Below are 18,186 nucleotides of genomic sequence, written 5' to 3'. Positions count from 1 at the left end.
TCTGAGAGTACCAGCGAAGGAGTGGCAACAGATGGAGCACTGTCCTTTTAGCACATTTTCAAGATCACTTACTACCTTGGATGCCCATGTACCGATTTTTTTTCTCTACACAAAGTTGGTTGTTTCGAAAGTTGAAAGCTATTCACAGGCAAGGATCATGCCGAAGTAGCCATGCAAAATAATAACAGGGGAAAAAAATAGACTGATGTAGGTGCATGGAGATGATTGACCAGCATTGGAAATTGTTCATCAGATGGAGTCCCAGATGACCTTAGCAAACAGTTGCTTGAAATAAATATACAGCCCGACAGGTTTGCATGCATTTCAGAGGGAATGTCTTCTGTTCGTGTTCAAATGGAGTAAGTGATGATTGCAAGGAAGAGAGAGTGGTAGTAAAGGTGATAGGAACCCGTGATTGTATTGCTCCTCTAGGAAGGGAGTCAGTCCACGAATCACTACTTATAGTACTTTTTCATGATCTGCACTTTGATGACAGAGCTTTTCAGTGGAAGAAGTGGCAAAGGAGCACCTATACGTGGCTGGAGAAAATGAAGAGAAGGCAGAGATTGACAGAGAAAAAGTAAAACACAGGTTGTGGGGGTCCTTGGTGCTCCCTGATCCTGGTTGTTCCCTTGCAGATGTTTCATTATCCAATTAGGGAATATCATTGATTATGTTACTTAGTTGGGTAATGAAACATCTGCATGAAAGCAATCAAGCTGAGAGAGCACCAAGGACCCCACAGTTCAACCATGAGCCACAGATATTCTCCTCTATTAAAACTCAGGTTGGGAGTTAAGGTGTCAAGTCTTGAATAATGAGTTTGTGACTCTCTCCATTATGACGTTCATATTGCTTTTTTTCTTCAGTTGGCTTGAGACCCCTTTAGAATTTAAGCTAATGTTAATCTTCCCTACCATCCTCAGCTTTTAAAAACATCTTGGCTCCTTAATTGGCTGCTGGTTGTAGATGGGAATCTGTAGCCTTCTAGATTTCGCGGGGTTGTAACTCAGTTTTGTAGTTCCTCACCAACAGTCCTGCAGGCCAGAGTTGCTAGAATAAGTGGTTGAGGAGCATCTGGAGACCTACTCTTTCCTCGCCCTTGCTGCAGCATAATACTGCAAAAAGCCACTGTTTGTCCTTGGATAGTCATTCTGAGAACGGGTGGAGGGCATTGAGTTTGGGACCTCAAAATCTGAGTATCAAATGCTGCAGCCACACAGCATGGATGAGAGTGCTTGACTGGAGAGAGAACTTGGTCTAATACAGGCACATAGTTTTTTTTTTAAAATATTGTTATGACTGTCTTCATTTATTTCTGGTAACCATATTGTTAATTAGGTGTGTGGCTTTTCAAGGGTTCCTCAAATCACAAGTTGGAAAGAATTATGGAGATCATCTCATGCAATGGTGCCAGGTTGGGTTTTTTCCAGACGTGTGGACCAACTCCAAGAATTCACAGCTGTGGCTATAAAGTTTGGTGAATTTTCGGAATGGAAGTCTATACCCAAGGCTTCCAAGTTTCAACCAGGTGGGATTAAGAAGAACCGTTGCTCAATGCAGCTTGTCTGCAAAGGCTTTGTACATTTGCATAATGCTATTTTATAAGTTTTCTAGATCGAAGACAGCCGATATGGAACAACTCATTTCCTATGTTTGCATTTGATGCTTCTTTAGAGTTATCTTAACCAAAGTTGGTCAATTATTGTCTAAATTCTAAAGGTGTTTATGGGTCCTCCTGAGCACAACTATGTTTAACAACAGTACAAATATTAGCCTTTGTGTTGACCCTGAGTTCCACCAATTGGACACTTGAATTAGCAAACTGTTGGCGGCAACAAAACATTTTATCAAGTGAGTAGATCAATGGACTTCGGGTGGGTGAGGGTTTTTCACATGACATACTCAGCTCAGATGTGGTGATGCAAAATGGCAGCTCAATAACTACAGAGGATATCCTGGTTTTTTGTTCTAGTGCATGTCCATCAGTTAATGCATTTTTGTGTTGGGCAGTAAGATGGAGCAGCTAAAAATGGGTCAGAGAGAGAGAGAGACTGGAGGCTGGAAAAAAACTAGCTACAGGAAATACCAGCTCTTATTCACCTGGTTCATGTTCCCACTTCTGTCAAAGGGTTGTGCGATTGAGCTTAAAAAGCAAAAAGAAGGGAATTTATCCTTGAAACCTATGTAGACTCCGTTTAGGATCAGAAGACACAAAGATGACCATTTTTTTGCCTTTTCTGTTTTTCTGTACCATACATTGACTCAAGAGGACTTGATGGAGAGTGGAGATACTTACTGCATCTTCGTGAGACTGCGAAATGGGTATGTTGCTCTGAATAAGCTGTATCCTTCTACTTCAAAAACTTCACTTCTACTTCCTAATGGACACAAGCATGGAAGAATAACAACAGTAGCTATCAGCCATGGCTGCTGCATGGCCCAATTCACCTCTGTAGACGTGCAGAAATCTTGGTTTCTTCCAGAAAAAAAAATTTCTATCTCACAATTCCATATGCACAGAATAAATTCTACAGGTGTTTATGGGCCCTCCTGAGCACGATTATTATTATCAACAGTACAAATATTATCCTCTGTGCTAAACCTGAGTTCTACCAATGGGCCCCTTGAATGAGCAAACTGTTGGCGGCAACAAAATGTGACATCAAGTGAGTAGACTGATGCACCTCGAGTGGGTGAGAGTTTTGAATTTGAGTAGGGTCACCCAACCCCTCCAGTGTGGCTGGGATCATCTTGGTCAATCCGAGCTTGGAACTTATTGATCGTTCTTTCCCAGGGATTTTCTTGGCATGAAGATCATTTCCAGTAATGGCTGCCTTTCATTTGGATGCAGAGACAAGTCATTGTTTTTGGGAATGTGGTTAAGACCTTCACCTTTCAGAGTCTGGATGCTGCACCTTCTCAAGAGAGTCACCAGGATTGCCTTCATCATGACCATCGCGATGAACTTCCCAACACAGCCGCGGGGGCCAAAGCCAAAGGGCTGAAAGTAACGATAGGGGACCTGCGTAAAACAATATTTGGGTTCGTTAACAATTTATTCACTTCCTCTTTAGGCCACTCAGTTTGCATGATGAGCCAGGCAGGTGATAGGCATCAAAATATAACATTGGTAGTCCTCACGTTACGACCGCAATTGGGACCAAAATTTCCATTGCTAAGCACGGTAGTTGTTAAATGAATCATGCCCAGTTTTACAACATGGTCCTATAGATTTTTTTTTGGGGGGGGGGAAGGGAGTGCCACCCCATTTGGTGGGATCAGTGGAGGAGGCAGAGAATAAGACACAGGTAGTCTTCGACTTAGCGACCGTTTAAACTTACAATGGCACTATAAAAAGTGAATTATGACCGTTTATCACAGTTGCAACCTTTGCAGCACCCCCCTGGCCACCTGATCAAAATTCAGATGCTTGGCAACTGGTTCATACTTATGACGGTTGCGGTGTCCCAAAGTCACATGATCCCCCTGTTGCGACCTTCTGATCAGCAAAGTCAGTGGGGAAGCCAGATTCACTTCACGACGGTATTTCTAACTTCCCAGCTGTAGTGATTCTCTTAACAAGGGTGGCAAAGAAAGGTGGTAAAACGGGGTAAAAATGACTTAACAAATGTCTCACTTAGCAAGGGAAATTTTGGGCTCCATTGTGGTTGTAAGTCAAGGACTCCCTGTGGTGTCTGGACCAAGAGCTGCTCTATCTTGCGTCCGAGTGATTACTCGCAACGTGTTTGCGTCGTAATCGTATTTCCTAAACAAAACATGGAGCCCTATTTAGAGCAAAAGGCGATACCTACACTCTTTTCAAAATTGTCCAGGGAGAATTCATTGGGCTTAGGGAAGAATTCCAGCTTATGCATGCGCCCGATGTTCAGGATAATGTTGGTCCCTTTCTTCACAGGATAGCCATCAATCACATCATCCTGCAAGGCTTTGCGCATGACCAAGTCCACCACAGGTTGGTATCTCATGCTCTCCAAGATGAAGTTCTCGACGACTTTGAGCTTCGGCATGTCATCCGTTTGGATGTCCCTGTCACCTGTGAGAAAGAAGCAGGACACAACAGATGAGATCTGTTTGCTGATTTTTTTTTAAAAGGAATATTTGGAACATATTGGCATGGTTTATTTTATCCAGGACACTCCCACCAACATCGACAGGACCAGCCATTAGTATACAAACAGATAACAAATTCCACTCCCTTCTAGTAGCGATGGTGTTATTTAGTTGGTTAATGAAAACCTCCAAGCCCAGAGAGCATCAGGGACCCCACAGTCCTCCTTCTCCTTCTCCTTCTCCTTCTCCTCCTTCCTCTCCTCCTCTCTGCAACCCCCCCCTCCCTTATGAGCACTGATGAAGTTATCTGATTGGGTAATGAAATGTCTGCAAGAAAGCCGCCAAACTCAAAGAATGTCAGGGACTCCACAGTTCAATCCTAAGCTACAAATAGTCTCTTCTATTAATATCTGCACTGTTTTTGATATAGGCAAATTTATTTATTTATTAAAAATTTGATGCTGCACAACTCCCCTAGAAGGTGACTCAGCAGCTTACAGGTTATAAAACAAGTAAAAATAATAATTCAAACATTGAACTACCCAGATTAAAACATTATTCAAATGGAAGCTACTTAGAGTAGACATTTTTTTTCCTTGAAGTGGGTGTGGGAGTCGCTAGATACTTACCCATCACAGCTTCTATTTCCTTCATCATGGCCTCCTCCACTTGAGGATGTTCTGCAATCAGCACCAGCATGAAGAACAGCGTCACCGACAGTGTATCCGGGGCAGCAATGAGCATCTCCAGAACACACTGGTTCACATTTTCGCCAGTCAGCTCACCACGATTCTGCAAAATCGAAGCAGACAGGCCTTGTCTGTCAGTCTGAAGTTTATTGGGACACTGGACTCCCATCAGTGCAATGTGGCACCACAACATTGGAAAGCCGAACCCAGTGGAGCAATTTGCCTTGCAATGAAAACAAGGTGTCCAACCTTGGCCACCTCAAGATTTGTGGACTTCAACTCCCAGAATTCACCAGCCAGTCATGCTGGCTGGAGAATTCTGGGAGTTGAAGTCCACAGGTCTTCAAGTGGCCAAGGTCAGACACCTCTGCAGTAGGCAGTCTCTGATTCAATGATGGTACCTCCAGTTAAAAGGATCAGGTAGCTGATTGTATGAAAATAGTCCCACTTAATCTATGCAGGCAATACTGAAGACAGGGTAGTCCTCAAGTTACAACAGTAATGGAGCTTGCCCATCACAGCCTTAACTCATGATGGTTGTAATCCTTTTGGCAGCGGTTGTTCAGTGATTCACCACGGCTGTTAAATGCATATGGGGACTTGAAGTGAACCAAGGGTGTGTCATGGGTGTAGGTTTGCTAAAAGCTAGGGGCAAATGCCAGTTTTTGGCAAAAATGTCATAAAACAGCAGTCACATGACTGAGGGACACCCCAAACAACTAAAAACGCAGCCAGGTTGCCAAAGGCCTGAAGTGTGGCCACATGACCTTGGGGGCATAGCTGACCATCGGAACTTCAAATCCAGGTTGTAAGCACCCCACCCCCCAAGGTAGGCCTGTCAGAGCTTCAAATGGTTGCTAAGCAACCGGTTACAACTTGAGGACTCCCTGTAGATAGTCTTGGGCTCATATCAAAGATCAAATTCCTTCCTGACTTCTGTTATGCTGGAAAGCAAGAAGTTGCTAGCTGGATTACCTGAGCGAAAATCAGCTCTGAAGCAAAATCCATATGTTCCTCCAGCTTATCGGTGGTGGAGAGCTTCTGTCGTTTCTTCTCAATTAAGCTTTCAATGCTTTCTTTCAGATCTCTCCTGAAAAAGGAGAAACCCTCTTAGTTTATTCCCTAAACATCGTTAAATGCCCTGCTTCGTCGCTTCATCCAGTTAGGAGGCCATATTTTTGGAGAAATAGGCCTGGGAATATATCTTTTATTTATTTATTTTTATTTATTTAGTTGCATTTATATACCGCCCTATTCCCTGAGGACTCAGGGCGGTTTACAGGGAATTAAAAATCCACCATACAAAAGTTAAAAAACCAATTAAAAAATATTAAATTACCCTGTATACATTAAAACCCGAATTAAAAATTTCTCCTCAGCCTGGGCCTGAGAGCTCAAAGAGCCAGGTCTTCAGGCCCCGGCGGAATGATCGGAGGTCGGGGGCAGTCCTCAGCTCCACCGGCAGCTGGTTCCAGAGGGCAGGCGCTCCCACAGAGAAGGCCCTATCCCTGGGTGTCACCCGCCGGCAATCTCTCACCGGCGGCACCCTGAGCAGACCCTCCCTGTGGGAGCGCACTGGGCGAAGGGCGTTTGATGCCGGCAGCAGGTGTTCCCTCAAATAGCCCGGACCCAGGCCATGTAGGGCTTTATAGGTAATAACCAGCACCTTGAATTTCACCCGGAGGGCAACCGGAAGCCAATGCAGCTCGCGGAGTAGAGGTGTTACATGGGAGTATCGGGAAACCCCCATTACAACTCGCGCGGCCGCATTCTGCACCAGTTGAAGCCTCCGAGTGGTCTTCAAGGGCAGCCCCATGTAGAGAGCGTTACAGTAGTCCAAACGGGAGGTCACAAGCGCATGAGTAACTGTGCGTAGGGCGTCTCGGTCCAGATAGGGACGCAACTGGCGCACCAGGCGAACCTGTGCAAAAGCCCCCCTGGTCACGGCTCCTATGTGATCTTCAAAATTGAGCCGTGAATCCAGGAGGACGCCCAGGTTGCGAGCCCTATCAACGGGGGGTAACACCTCACCCCCCATCGTTAGAGGTGGAATAACTTGGTTAACCCGAGATGCCGATATGCACAGCCACTCAGTCTTGGCGGGATTGAGACGAAGCCTGTTTCTCCCCATCCAGACCTGAACCGCCTCCAGGCACCGGGACATCACGGAGAGGGCATCGCTGGGTTGGTTCGGGGTGGAAAGAAAAAGTTGGGTATCATCAGCGTACTGGTGATACCCCACCCCGAAACCACGAATGATCTCGCCCAGCGGCTTCATATAGATGTTGAACAGGAGAGGTGAGAGGACCGACCCCTGAGGAACTCCACAAATGAGAGACCTCGGGGTGGATCTCTGCCCTCCTGTCAACACCGACTGCGAGCGGCCCTGGAGGTAGGAGGAGAACCACCGTAAAACGGTGCCTCCCACTCCCAACCCCCTGAGACGCCGCAGCAGGATACCATGGTCGATGGTATCGAAAGCCGCTGAGAGATCTAATAGGACCAGGACAGAGGAGCAACCCCTGTCCCTAGCCCTCCAGAGATCATTCACCAGCGCGACCAATGCCGTCTCCGTGCTGTATCCGGGCCTGAAGCCCGATTGGTACGGGTCCAGATAATCAGTTTCCTCCAGGAACAGAGGGAGCTGATGCGCCACCACACTCTCAACAACCTTCGCCAGAAAGCGAAGATTGGAGACTGGACGATAGTTGTTTAAAACAGCCGGGTCCAAAGCAGGCTTCTTGAGAAGGGGCCTCACCACCGCCTCCTTCAAGGCGGCAGGGAAGACACCCTCCTTCAAAGAAGCAGTTATTACTGCATGGAACCAGCCTCGTGTTCCCTCCCGAGCCGCATAAGCTAGCCAGGAGGGGCACGGATCCAACAAACAGGTGGTGGTGCTCAGTCTCCCCATGATCCTGTCCACATCATCAGGGGAAACAGGGTCGAACTCAGTCCAGATAACGTGCTCAAGACCGCCTGATTCCTCCACGTCAGACTCTGCCCAGTCAGAGTCCAAGCCGGTCCGGATCAGAGCGATTTTGTCCGCCAGATGATGACTAAACTCCTCGGCTCGTCCCTGCAAGGGATCCTCTCTCACCTCCTGGTTAAGGAGGGAGCGAGTCACCCTAAACAGGGCGGCCGGGCGATTATCTGCGGACGCGATAAGGGAGGCAAAGTAGTTAGACTTTGCCGTCCTTATCGCCGCAAGATAAGACCTTATAAAGGTTCTTAACTGCAATCGGTCGGATTCGGATCGGCTGGATCTCCAACCGCTCTCTAGACCTCATCTCCGACGCTTCATCTCCCGGAGCTCCACAGAGAACCATGGGGCCCAACGGGATCTGCGCCGAGTCAGAGGTCGCGTGGGTACAACGCAGTCGAGTGCCCTGGTGGCAGCCGTTTCCCAGGCCTCCACCAGAGCATCGACTGGGCTGTGGGTAAGGGTGATAGGTATAGGCCCAAGCGCCCTCTGGAACCGGTCCGGGTCCATTAGGCGCCTGGGGCGGAACCACCTGGTCGGTTCCGCCGCCCAGCGGCGGGGGATGGCATGACGGAAAACCAGCCTCAGGAGGTGATGATCTGACCATGACAGAGGGGTGATGGATGGAGAACCCCCTCCCAGATCATCCAACCACTGTCCAGACAGGAACACCAGGTCGAGAGTATGATCCCCCTCGTGAGTAGGGCCCTCAATAACCTGGGTCAGGCCCATGGCTGTCATGGAAGCCATGAACTCCCGAGCTAACTCCGACGACCCCCCCAGTGATGGCAGGTTGAAGTCACCCAGGACTATAAGCCTGGGGAACTCCACCGCCAACCCTGAGAGGGTGTCGAGCAGCTCAGGCAGGGCTGTTGCCACACAGCTGGGCGCCAGGTATGTGAGCAACAAGCCCAACTGAACCCGAGGACCACATCTCAAGAGGAGGGATTCACTCCCGGCCATCTGGACAATGGTGGCCTCCCGGGGACACAAAGTCTCCCGAATAACCACTGCCACCCCACCACCCCTGCCCTGAGCCCGCGGCTGGTGCAGCACCCGGAAACCCGGCGGGCATATCTCGGTGAGAGGCACCCCTCCCTCCGAGCCCAGCCAAGTTTCCGTGATGCACGCTAGATCCGCACGTTCCTCCTCGATCAGATCACGGATGAGGGGAGCTTTGTTAACTACGGATCTAGCGTTAAAATAGACCAACCTGAGCTCAGGGGCCTGATCACCCTCATCCCCGGGTAAGAGGGCGCTAACCGGAGGGTCGGAGCGCGCCACCGCTCGGAGATAGCGGGGGCGCGATCCCAGATGTTGATATGGCCCTCCGCGCAGACACCTGCTGCCGTTCCCTATCGCCGTGGGGATTTGAAGCCCCACCCCCACATTCTCAGAACCAGCAGCCACCTCCCCCAACCCCGTCCCGTCAGGACCTCTAACAGGACCAGACTGAGTGCCGGTTAAAAATTCCCTCCCTTCCCTCCCCCTCACTAACTTCTTAAAATAACCGGCTAGAAATTTTATCAGGGGCCTCTTAGCATATCTTGACTCGAGGCCCCTATCTAAGCCCAACCACCTCTCGGAATCCCAAAGCTTGGGATCGTCATTAAGGGGAGTATGGAAACAGGCGACAGGTCGCGCCCATGAGGCAGAGACTGCCCTAAGGGCATACAAGTCAGCTCTGGAGTAGTGATAAATCATACTGCGCTGGGATAGTCTTTTAGGGCAGATGTTATGAATATGTCCAAGGATCACTCAGTGATGGTATAGAGATGGTAAAAAGTCCAGTAGGCATATCTCCTAGTCTGCAAAGCCATCTCAGCTCTCACCTGAGATGGGAAAACCAAGGGACAACCTCAGTCGTCCTCTCACTCCGGCTGAGGAGTCCAATCAAGGGCAGAGAAAGAGAAGGGAATCCTGGGCCAGGGCCACCCCAACTGGTCTCTCACACCAGTGAGGTGGCCACTGACCAGTCCAAAACCGTCCTCCCACCACGGTCCGGACCCGGCCACACTGGACTATCAGTAGGAGGGATCTTAATTCCCATCAGGTATGGAGCTAGCCAGGTGCCTGCCTGTCAACAGTTTATGGGTATTTCCCTTCCTGAATTCACACATGAATACTGAAACAGGCCCCAATGAAACAATAACGTTGTGAGCCTAAGAAACTGAACGGAATGGGTACCAGCAGAGTTGTCCCAAAGGCGCTTTTTCAAAAGGCGACTTTTTTTCCTCAAGGAAGAAGAACAAAGCGTTTCGTTTCTCATCCGAGGAACTTTATCAGCTTGTGATTCAGGTAATCCGGAGGGCAAGAGACTGCTAACAACCAGATGACTACAAAGAAATGCAATCCTTCCTTCTCCCCACCACCATCTGATCTCAACTGTCAGTATCTCTCCTTCCATCCCACTGCCATCAAACTGGTCAAGTTTTTTGGGTGAGAAACAAAATGTTTTGTGGTCCAAAAGGTGCTTTTTTTTGGGGGGGGGGAACAACCATGCCTTGCATGACTGAGAGTCTCCACAGAAACGTTTTGTTCTTTTCCTCAGGAGAAAAACCCAGTCCAGTTGCCTTTTGAGAAAGTACCTTCAAGACAACTGCGAGTTGGATGACTGAGGACCTCCACAGATGTATGAGCAGAGTCTTCCTTTCTTGTCGCCGGAGTGAACAAGATCTATGGACCGCCTGACCCACCACTGTCTAAATGCTACTTACGCAGACTTCTCGTACTTCTTGTAGAACCAGGAGAACTTAAAGAAAATGTCAGGTTTCAGGAGAAGAGCTTGCCAAGCATCAAAGTAGTTCTGGATTTTCAGCACAATGGCATGTTCTGAAAGTACAAGAACGAGATAGGCTGAGTTCAGGTTATAAATCCACGTTTGAAAAGGAACAGTAATGCTATGGGCTGTATGAGTCATGTCTGTATCGATGGGCACATTTTGTCCATCATGACATTGTTGTTGCCAATCCTGCCCATCTTTTCCAGGGTTTGCAAAGGAACCCAACACTAGAAAAGTCTCTTGGAGGCCAGAAGCTACCTCAGGAGCAGCCACCATCCCGTCCTAAAAGAGGATTCCTTTTATTCCTCCTCCCATCCATTTTTTGACCCTCCCAACAAGCATCCTGCATTCACTGCATGCTCATTCAATGTTCTGGTGCTATTGTCTTCTTCGGTTTTGTCTAAAGAAGCATTCATGTTTACTTCGGAAGACCAAGAATTCTGTGAGAAATTGTAGCATACAGTATGTATATATATATATATATGTATTACCATCAAGAGGGATGCCAAGAAAAAGCTTGTTTGAAGTGTCAAGCATGATGCATCTCATAAGATTCAGGGTGTTGATATGTTCCAACTTGGCGGTCTCTTTTTCCAACTGGTCAAGGTGTGTTACTGTTGATTCAACGCAGATGGCTATCATCCGTACAAGACCCGGTCCAGAAAGGGCTGAAATTTTTACAAAGGTCTTGATTTTATTTCCCTATCTTTTATAGAAAGATAGATTTGTTGCATATTGTTTGGGGTTAACTAGCACCCAACAGGCCAAAATACATTGCTGCCTGAGTTAGGAAAAAGGACATATTTTCATCCCTAATAAAATTATATTGTTATGCAATAGTTTTAAATCAAAAATAATAAAACAGGCACCTTTGAGGGTTCCTTGGTGCTCTCTGAGCTTGGTTATTTTCTTGTAGGCATTTCATTACCCAACTAGATAGTATCATCAGTGCTAGAAGGGAGTGGGGTTTGTGCTAGTCTTTCTAGCACTGAGGATGTTACCTAGTTGGGTAATGAAACATCTGCAGGAAAATAACCAAGCTCAGAGAGCACCAAGGACCCTGCAGTCCTCCTCCTCCTCTCCTTTTCCCCTCCTCCTCCTCCTCTTCCTCCTCGACTCCACAATTCCCCCACCCTTCTAACACTGATGATATTACCTAGATGGGTAATGAAACGTCTGCAAGAAACCAGCCAAGCTCAGAGAGCACCAGGGACCCCACAGTTCAACCCTGAGCTACAAGCATTCTTTTCTATTCATATAAACATGTCTACTTACAAACATGCCAACTAATGATCATCTAACTATGTATCTTTGCTTCAAATATAAGAAGAAAGGAAAACTATTACGACCTATTTAGTGCCATAAAGACCTGTATTATGCTTGAATTGGTGACTTTGCACCCCTTCCTTGTAAAAAAAAAAAGATTTTGTCCAGCTCTAACTTGATGGCTATCTCATGGTAAAACTAACCGTGCTCCAAAGTCTATCCATCAGGTATGCTTTAACCCTATAATATTATTTCTCATTCTCCTTATATACTTCGGTTCAGAAACAGACCCAAAGGCAGAGTCACAGTGGGAAGACCCAACTGAATATTATTTACCTTTTGTGAAAAATGGACGGATCTCTTTCCAGAGAGTTGGGTTATTATTAAAGATGATGCCATTTTCATGCATGCCAATGCACTGCAAACCAGCCTTGCTGCCAAACCGACAACTGTAATGCCCATGTTTCATGACGTGGAACATGCTTGATGATCTGGATGGTAGAAGAGGACGACATTTCATCAAAAGCTTTTGTCTATTTTGCCCAGGTTTCACTCCCCGAGGTAAACCAGGTCCATGGGGAAAAACTATCCAAAATTTCGCCCGTGGCTAAATTTATGTCATGCTTAGCATCGAGATCTCAAATAGTAGAAGAGAATGTGCAAGCGTGCAAGGATTCTCCTCCTAAAGGCTATGCAGCCTTTCATTAATTACTTTAATGGACTGGATTTTCTCAGGCTCCACCAACATCCCAGCCCAGTGTCTGGGAGAAAAGTAAGGTCTTCAAGGGCTTTCAAAAGATCAGCAGGACCTGAGGGTCATCTTGTTCAAGAGGGCAGGCGCCACCATGGAGAAGTTATACCTCCCGAGTCCTACCTAAGTGGGATAGCAATAGACTTATATACCACTTCATAGTGCTTTATAGTACTCTCTGGGCAATTTACACAGCGTATTGCCCCCAACAATTTACCAACCCTGAAAGGACGGAAGGCTGAGTCAACCTCGATTCCTGTCAGCATCGAACTCCGAGCTGTGGGCAGAGTTAGCTTGAAATACTGCATTTGAACCACTGTGCCATTACGGATTCCTCTATAGACCCAGAGCATGTCCACCACTGCCAGACCTTGTGAGAAGGGCAGAAACGTCCAGAAGTAGGTGCTCCTACAAGTTAGTTGGCCCCATGCCGTGTAGGGCTTTAGATGCAACAACTGGGACCTCAAATTGCAACCAAAAGCTTACCCAGAGCCAATTCAGGTCTGGTTTTTAAAATTCTTTTCCAGGCCAACCTTGAAAAAAGCACATTGTGATAGTCCAACTAGGATATCTACCTCCCAATCTAGGAATGGTCCAGAAGACGAGTTTTTGGCAAGGGCCTCTTGGCTAGAGCTGCCACCCACTTCCTTCTCCCAATTTGCATGGATTTTCACAGTCCACCCAGAATAGGTAATGGAGAAGGTGATGAAAGTGGTAATATCTCTGACTATTTTGCTGTGCTCACATGAGCTAGAAAATTGCCTTCTTGGCATCTGCGTCTGGACGGCTGCAGGCAGCCACAAAGCTGAATCCATAGAGGGCGATAGAAGCTTAAAAATGTCAGTGCCGCCATTTGAAGAGAAAACAAAAACCAGCAGTTAAGCTGAAGGAGGAAAAAAAAGTAAGGGATGAACAGTTCAGTTCTACAGGTTTAATTCTACAATTAGCTCAGTCAAGAACAAGGTAAGGACCTAAGCTGAAGGATCTCACAGGCTTTATTGCTCAGCTGTCCCTTTGGCCCCGTGTTAACAGAGAACAAAAATTTACTTGCTAATGACGAGAGTCTCTTCTCCATTGATCCAGACTCGCATAAACTCTCCATACATCTTGTTGTAATAATTACAGGCGCTGCCCAGTCCCATCCAGAGGAACCTCCCATGGCAAATAAGGGCACCGAGTCCCATACAGTAGCCGGGTCCTGAAAGGTAATAGGAGGCAGAGAAGGAAGGGAGGGGAGGGGTGAGGAAGGAAAGGAAAAAAGAATGGAAGGAAAGGAAGGGAGGGAGGGAGGGAGAGAGAGAGAGAGAGAGAAAGAAAGAAAGAAAGAAAGAAAGAAAGAAAGAAAGAAAGAAAGAAAGAAAGAAAAAGAAAGAAAGAAAGAAAGAAAGAGAAAGAAAGAAAGAAAGAAAGAAAGAAAGAAAGAAAGTCAGAGAAATAAATAAATAAAGAAAAAATAAATAAATAAAGAAAAAATAAATAAAGAAATAAAGAAAGAAAAAGAAAGAAAGAAAAAGAAAGAAATAAAGAAATAAAAAAGAAATAAAGAAATAAATTAAAAGGAAGAAAGAAAGAAAGAAAGAAAGAGAAAGAAAGAAAGAAAGAAAGAAAGAAAAAGAAAGAAAGAAAGAAAGAGAAAGAAAGAAAAATAAAGAAAGAAAGAAAGAAAGAAAAGAAAGAAAGAAAGAAAGAAAAATAAAGAAATAAAGAAATAAAAAGAAAGAAATAAAGAAAGAAATTAAAAGGAAGAAAGAAAGAAAGAGAGAAAGAAAGAAAGAGAAAGAAAGAAAGAAAGAAAGAAAGAAAGAAAGAAAGAAAGAAAGAAAGAAAGAAAGAGAAATAGAGGAAAGGGAGGGAGGGAAGCAAGCAAGCAAGCAAGATAGGAAGAATAGAGGAAAGGGAGCAGGGGAGAAAGGTAGCAAGGAAGGAAGGAGGGGAGAAGGAAGGAAGAAGGAAGGAAGGAAAGAAGAAAAAGACAAGGAAGGAAGGAAAAATAGAGAAAAGGGAGGGAGGAGAGGGAGGAAGGAAGAAAGGGAAAAACAGAGAAAAGGAGGAAGGGAGGGAGGGAGGGAGGAAAGAAAGAAAGAAGGAATTTTATCAGCAATAAACAAGACATTAATCATGTACCCTGTGTTCACCCATCTTGCCGAAACATGAGACGTTTAACCAGGGTTTACAGAATAAACCGCCTCTTACCAGATTCCCACAAAAAACAATAAGCCAGAAAATACGATTTATTAACTGGAATGGATGAGGTCACACCATGCTAAGCCACAAGCTAACAAACCATATTAATGCTTATAACGTTGTCTACTTTGCAGACATGGCTGAGTTGAAATAGAATTGTGGGGTGGGAGTGGGGAACCTGTGATTCCTAATGTTGGCAAATAACAGCTCCCTGATGACTTCGCCAAGTGGACCAATGGTTAAATAAAGACGCCAGGAGCAGGGGTCCCATATGGCAAGGGGTCCCAAACCCCTCGCTGTGGCCACTACCAGACCAGGGCCTATTTGGAACCGGGCCATGCAAGTGTGCATGTGCATGCAGCTCAACTTGCACGAGTGGCGGGCTGGAGAACACTTGCATGTGTGCGCGCCTGCCTGCTGCTCACGCAGGTTAGGCTGTGCATGTGTGTGCCAGCCCACCTCTCACCTAAGTCAGGCTGTGCGCACACACACACACACACATGCACACCAGCCCGCTGCTCTCATGGCCCAGTTCCCCTCTCCCCCACCAGCCGGGCCGCCAAGCCATAAAGTATGGGGACTGCTGCCCTATGGTTTGGCAAAAATGTCTTCCTTTCTTAGATGAAGTCAAACTCTTCCTGCAGGGCATATATAATTCAGGCTGAAAAAGGACAACCCAAACCCAATATCCCAATATTTCTCAACCTTGGCAGCTTGAAGAATCTCCCAGAATTCCCCAGCCAGCATGCTGGGAGTTGAAGTCCACACATCAAGTTATGCTGTCTGGGGAATTCTGGAATGCCACACCTCATCAAACTGCCAAGGTTGAAAAACACCAGAGTTTAGCTTACAAATTTGATTTAATCAGAGATGCCAAAACTAATAGTTTGTGCCAGATTTGACTGGCGCCGGGGCTGAGGGTGCTTCCTTCACCGTTCAGTATGGCCAATGAGTCAATGCTCCTAGAATTTTGCTTGTGCAAAATAAAATATTTTTAAGACTAAGGCACTAATATCTGTGCTGAAATAAGTTTCACTGGGAATCCGTCTTCATATAAAGCTGTCTCTGTTCGACATAAGGAGGGACACTTACCCCAAGGCAAGCCCTATATTATTCAGTGGGACCTATTCCTGAGTAGACCCACATAAAAGCAGTCGACATATTACTCATGCAAAGGGAGTATAAGAATTGATAATGTATCATTGTAGGAGATTGGGAGCTGCACAAGTCTCATGTAAGAAACAGGTTAGCATCAACCAAGCCTAGACTGATTTGCCAATTTGACGTCCGCATTTAAAGGATCAGATTACATTTGATGTGCTAAGTCAGATGTTAAAAAACTCTTAAAAATGTAAAGTTTTGAGCCCCTCAAAGAGCTATTCAAAATTATTTCGATCCCCTATTGAGAACAAAAAGCAAAACAAAAAACAAGCCACAGCCACTTTCTGGATTTAAGAATCATCTCCTAAAGAGATTGGATTTACACCTCGTACGAAACTATGATTGGTTTGGCCACAGCTTGTTGAAAAAGCTAGCATTAGCTGGCTTCACAGAACATGCAGTACCACTAATCATGGTTTATAAAACACAAGAACTGGATTCCAACACCCGTCTAAGCCATAACCTAATTGGTTGTGTGCCCCCAGCATCACTTGCTCTCGTGAAATGGGCAGCTTGATAAATTTTAAAAACAAATAGAAAATAAAAACACTCAGCCAAGCAAATCCTCATAGGTTCTCATGATAGGTCCAAGAGCCTTTGGAAAGGGAGTGATGCACAAACCAAAATAAATAATAAAACAGGTTGACTGAGTCACACCATCAGCCACCCTTTCTTAGTTCTTCCTTAAACAGGAACGTTTTTACTTAGCCCACATTTTGAAAAGGGAAACTTGGTGGACTAGAAGACCTTCAAGGTCCCTTCCAACTCTTGTTATTCTGTTAAAAACCTACCTGGTATGGAAGATGTTTCTTCACAGGTCCAAATCAGGAAAAGGAATCCCATCAAAAGCAAGAGTGGCACAGTAGCCACCGTTGGGATGCTTTCGGAGACCACTTTGGTGATGTTGTAGTGCATCGGATTCAGGATTTCCAGAAGCATCTTGTCCACAAGCAATCTGTTGGGCTGTGGGTGGAAAAGCAGAGAAAACTTCTAAGTGTGGAAGAGGCTGAACAGGTTTACAAGTCAGCTTCCACCAATATCTGTCTACCCTATTGTTGATCCTGCCACTGAATGAACCTGCTCCAGGATTCGCTTTGTTTTATAACAAGAGCAGACCTTCAGATTAGACGACACAAGCAACGTCAAAACAAGAGTAGTGAAGATTCACTGGTCCTACAAACCAAAACATTTCTGACCTTGGTATGGAGGGCCCAGGTTGCTTTGCAAAAACTTCATGCTGGTGGAGTGTTCCTATCTTCCCCCATTAACCTTGAATTGTCGTCATAAGGTAGACCTGGGAGATGGTGCTAAGGTTGTCATCAAAGCAAAAGAAATTAAAGTTGAGGGTGAGCTGAAACCCCAGCTCCGTCTTTTTAGATGGGTTACTTTGAACATCTGGGCTAGATTTTTGGAGAATGTCCTTGGGTTTCTGAGACAGTCTGTTTCCAAGTCCATCTTCTGGGTGAGAAATACGGTAGACAGGATTGGTTACTCTAAGGCACTTCTCTGTAGCTTTTGCTCTGATTTGGATGGAAAGGAAAGCATGGAAAAAGGCTAGCTTAGATGCAGAATTCGTTCTTGCTCATGGAACAGGCTTCTGTTCATGTTACGTTTCCCCTCTTCTGTTAGAAGAAAGGGGAAGAGAAGCATTTGTGATCCCTTCTCCATAAATTAGATTTGCTAATTTCAAGAAATATCATAGTCCGTCTCTAAGTTGTTGTTTTCTAAAAATTAAAACTATAACAGTTCTCTAACCTGATGCTCCCTAAACAGGTCCATTTTGGCTTCCAAAACGGACAACCTTCCTTTCCCGTTAGATCTAGGAGACTGTAAACATTAATGTTGGTATGGCCTTTCTTATCCTTTGATCTGTGGCCCTAATTATCAGTGGAGAAGGAATCAAATTCTTGGACCATTTCACTGCTTCTGGAATGACTGCAATGTAGGGCAGCAGCCAAGGGCACTTCGCAAGAAAAATACACAAGAAACAGACTACTGGCAAGTATGAACAGGATGCCAGGTGATGGAACAGAGAAATGACTCTGGCCGGGTGTGCTTCAGACAAGCAAAATCATATGTGTTTGGCTTGGAGAAAGTTTGAATTGCTGGTCATTTTTTTTATCGCCATGGCTTTTGAGTTGCCAGAAAGGCAATTCCAAAGAACGTTTATGATAGAAAAATGAATGAAAGGTTATTGAATGAGATAATCCAAAGTGGCGCATGATGTGTGCAGATGCTACAATAGAGACCTAGTTCATACAACTTGCTGAACCTCAAGAACAACGACGATGGGATGCTT

At 45.8% G+C, this 18,186-nt stretch overlaps 1 protein-coding gene across 1 annotated transcript; it reads right to left on the bottom strand.

The window, feature by feature from the left end:
* Positions 1-2,776: 2,776 nt before the first annotated feature.
* On the bottom strand, positions 2,777-16,897 carry CYP19A1 (cytochrome P450 family 19 subfamily A member 1; the record flags this gene model as incomplete). The annotated part of the gene is made up of 9 exons (XM_081337024.1): positions 16,679-16,897; positions 13,590-13,740; positions 12,128-12,282; positions 11,017-11,193; positions 10,461-10,575; positions 5,739-5,853; positions 4,704-4,866; positions 3,816-4,057; positions 2,777-3,025 (listed from the first exon to the last, which is right to left on the bottom strand). The coding sequence occupies exons 1-9, from the start codon at positions 16,824-16,826 to the stop codon at positions 2,777-2,779; spliced, it is 1,515 nt and encodes a 504-aa protein (XP_081193150.1). The 5' UTR covers positions 16,827-16,897.
* Between the last annotated feature and the right edge of the window lie 1,289 nt (positions 16,898-18,186).

Source organism: Vipera berus, assembly GCF_964194415.1.
Source record: "Vipera berus genome assembly, chromosome: 12".
NCBI classification, from domain to species: domain Eukaryota; kingdom Metazoa; phylum Chordata; class Lepidosauria; order Squamata; family Viperidae; genus Vipera; species Vipera berus.
Note: the sequence above shows the minus strand (reverse complement) of the source record. Positions and strands in the feature narration are given on the sequence as shown.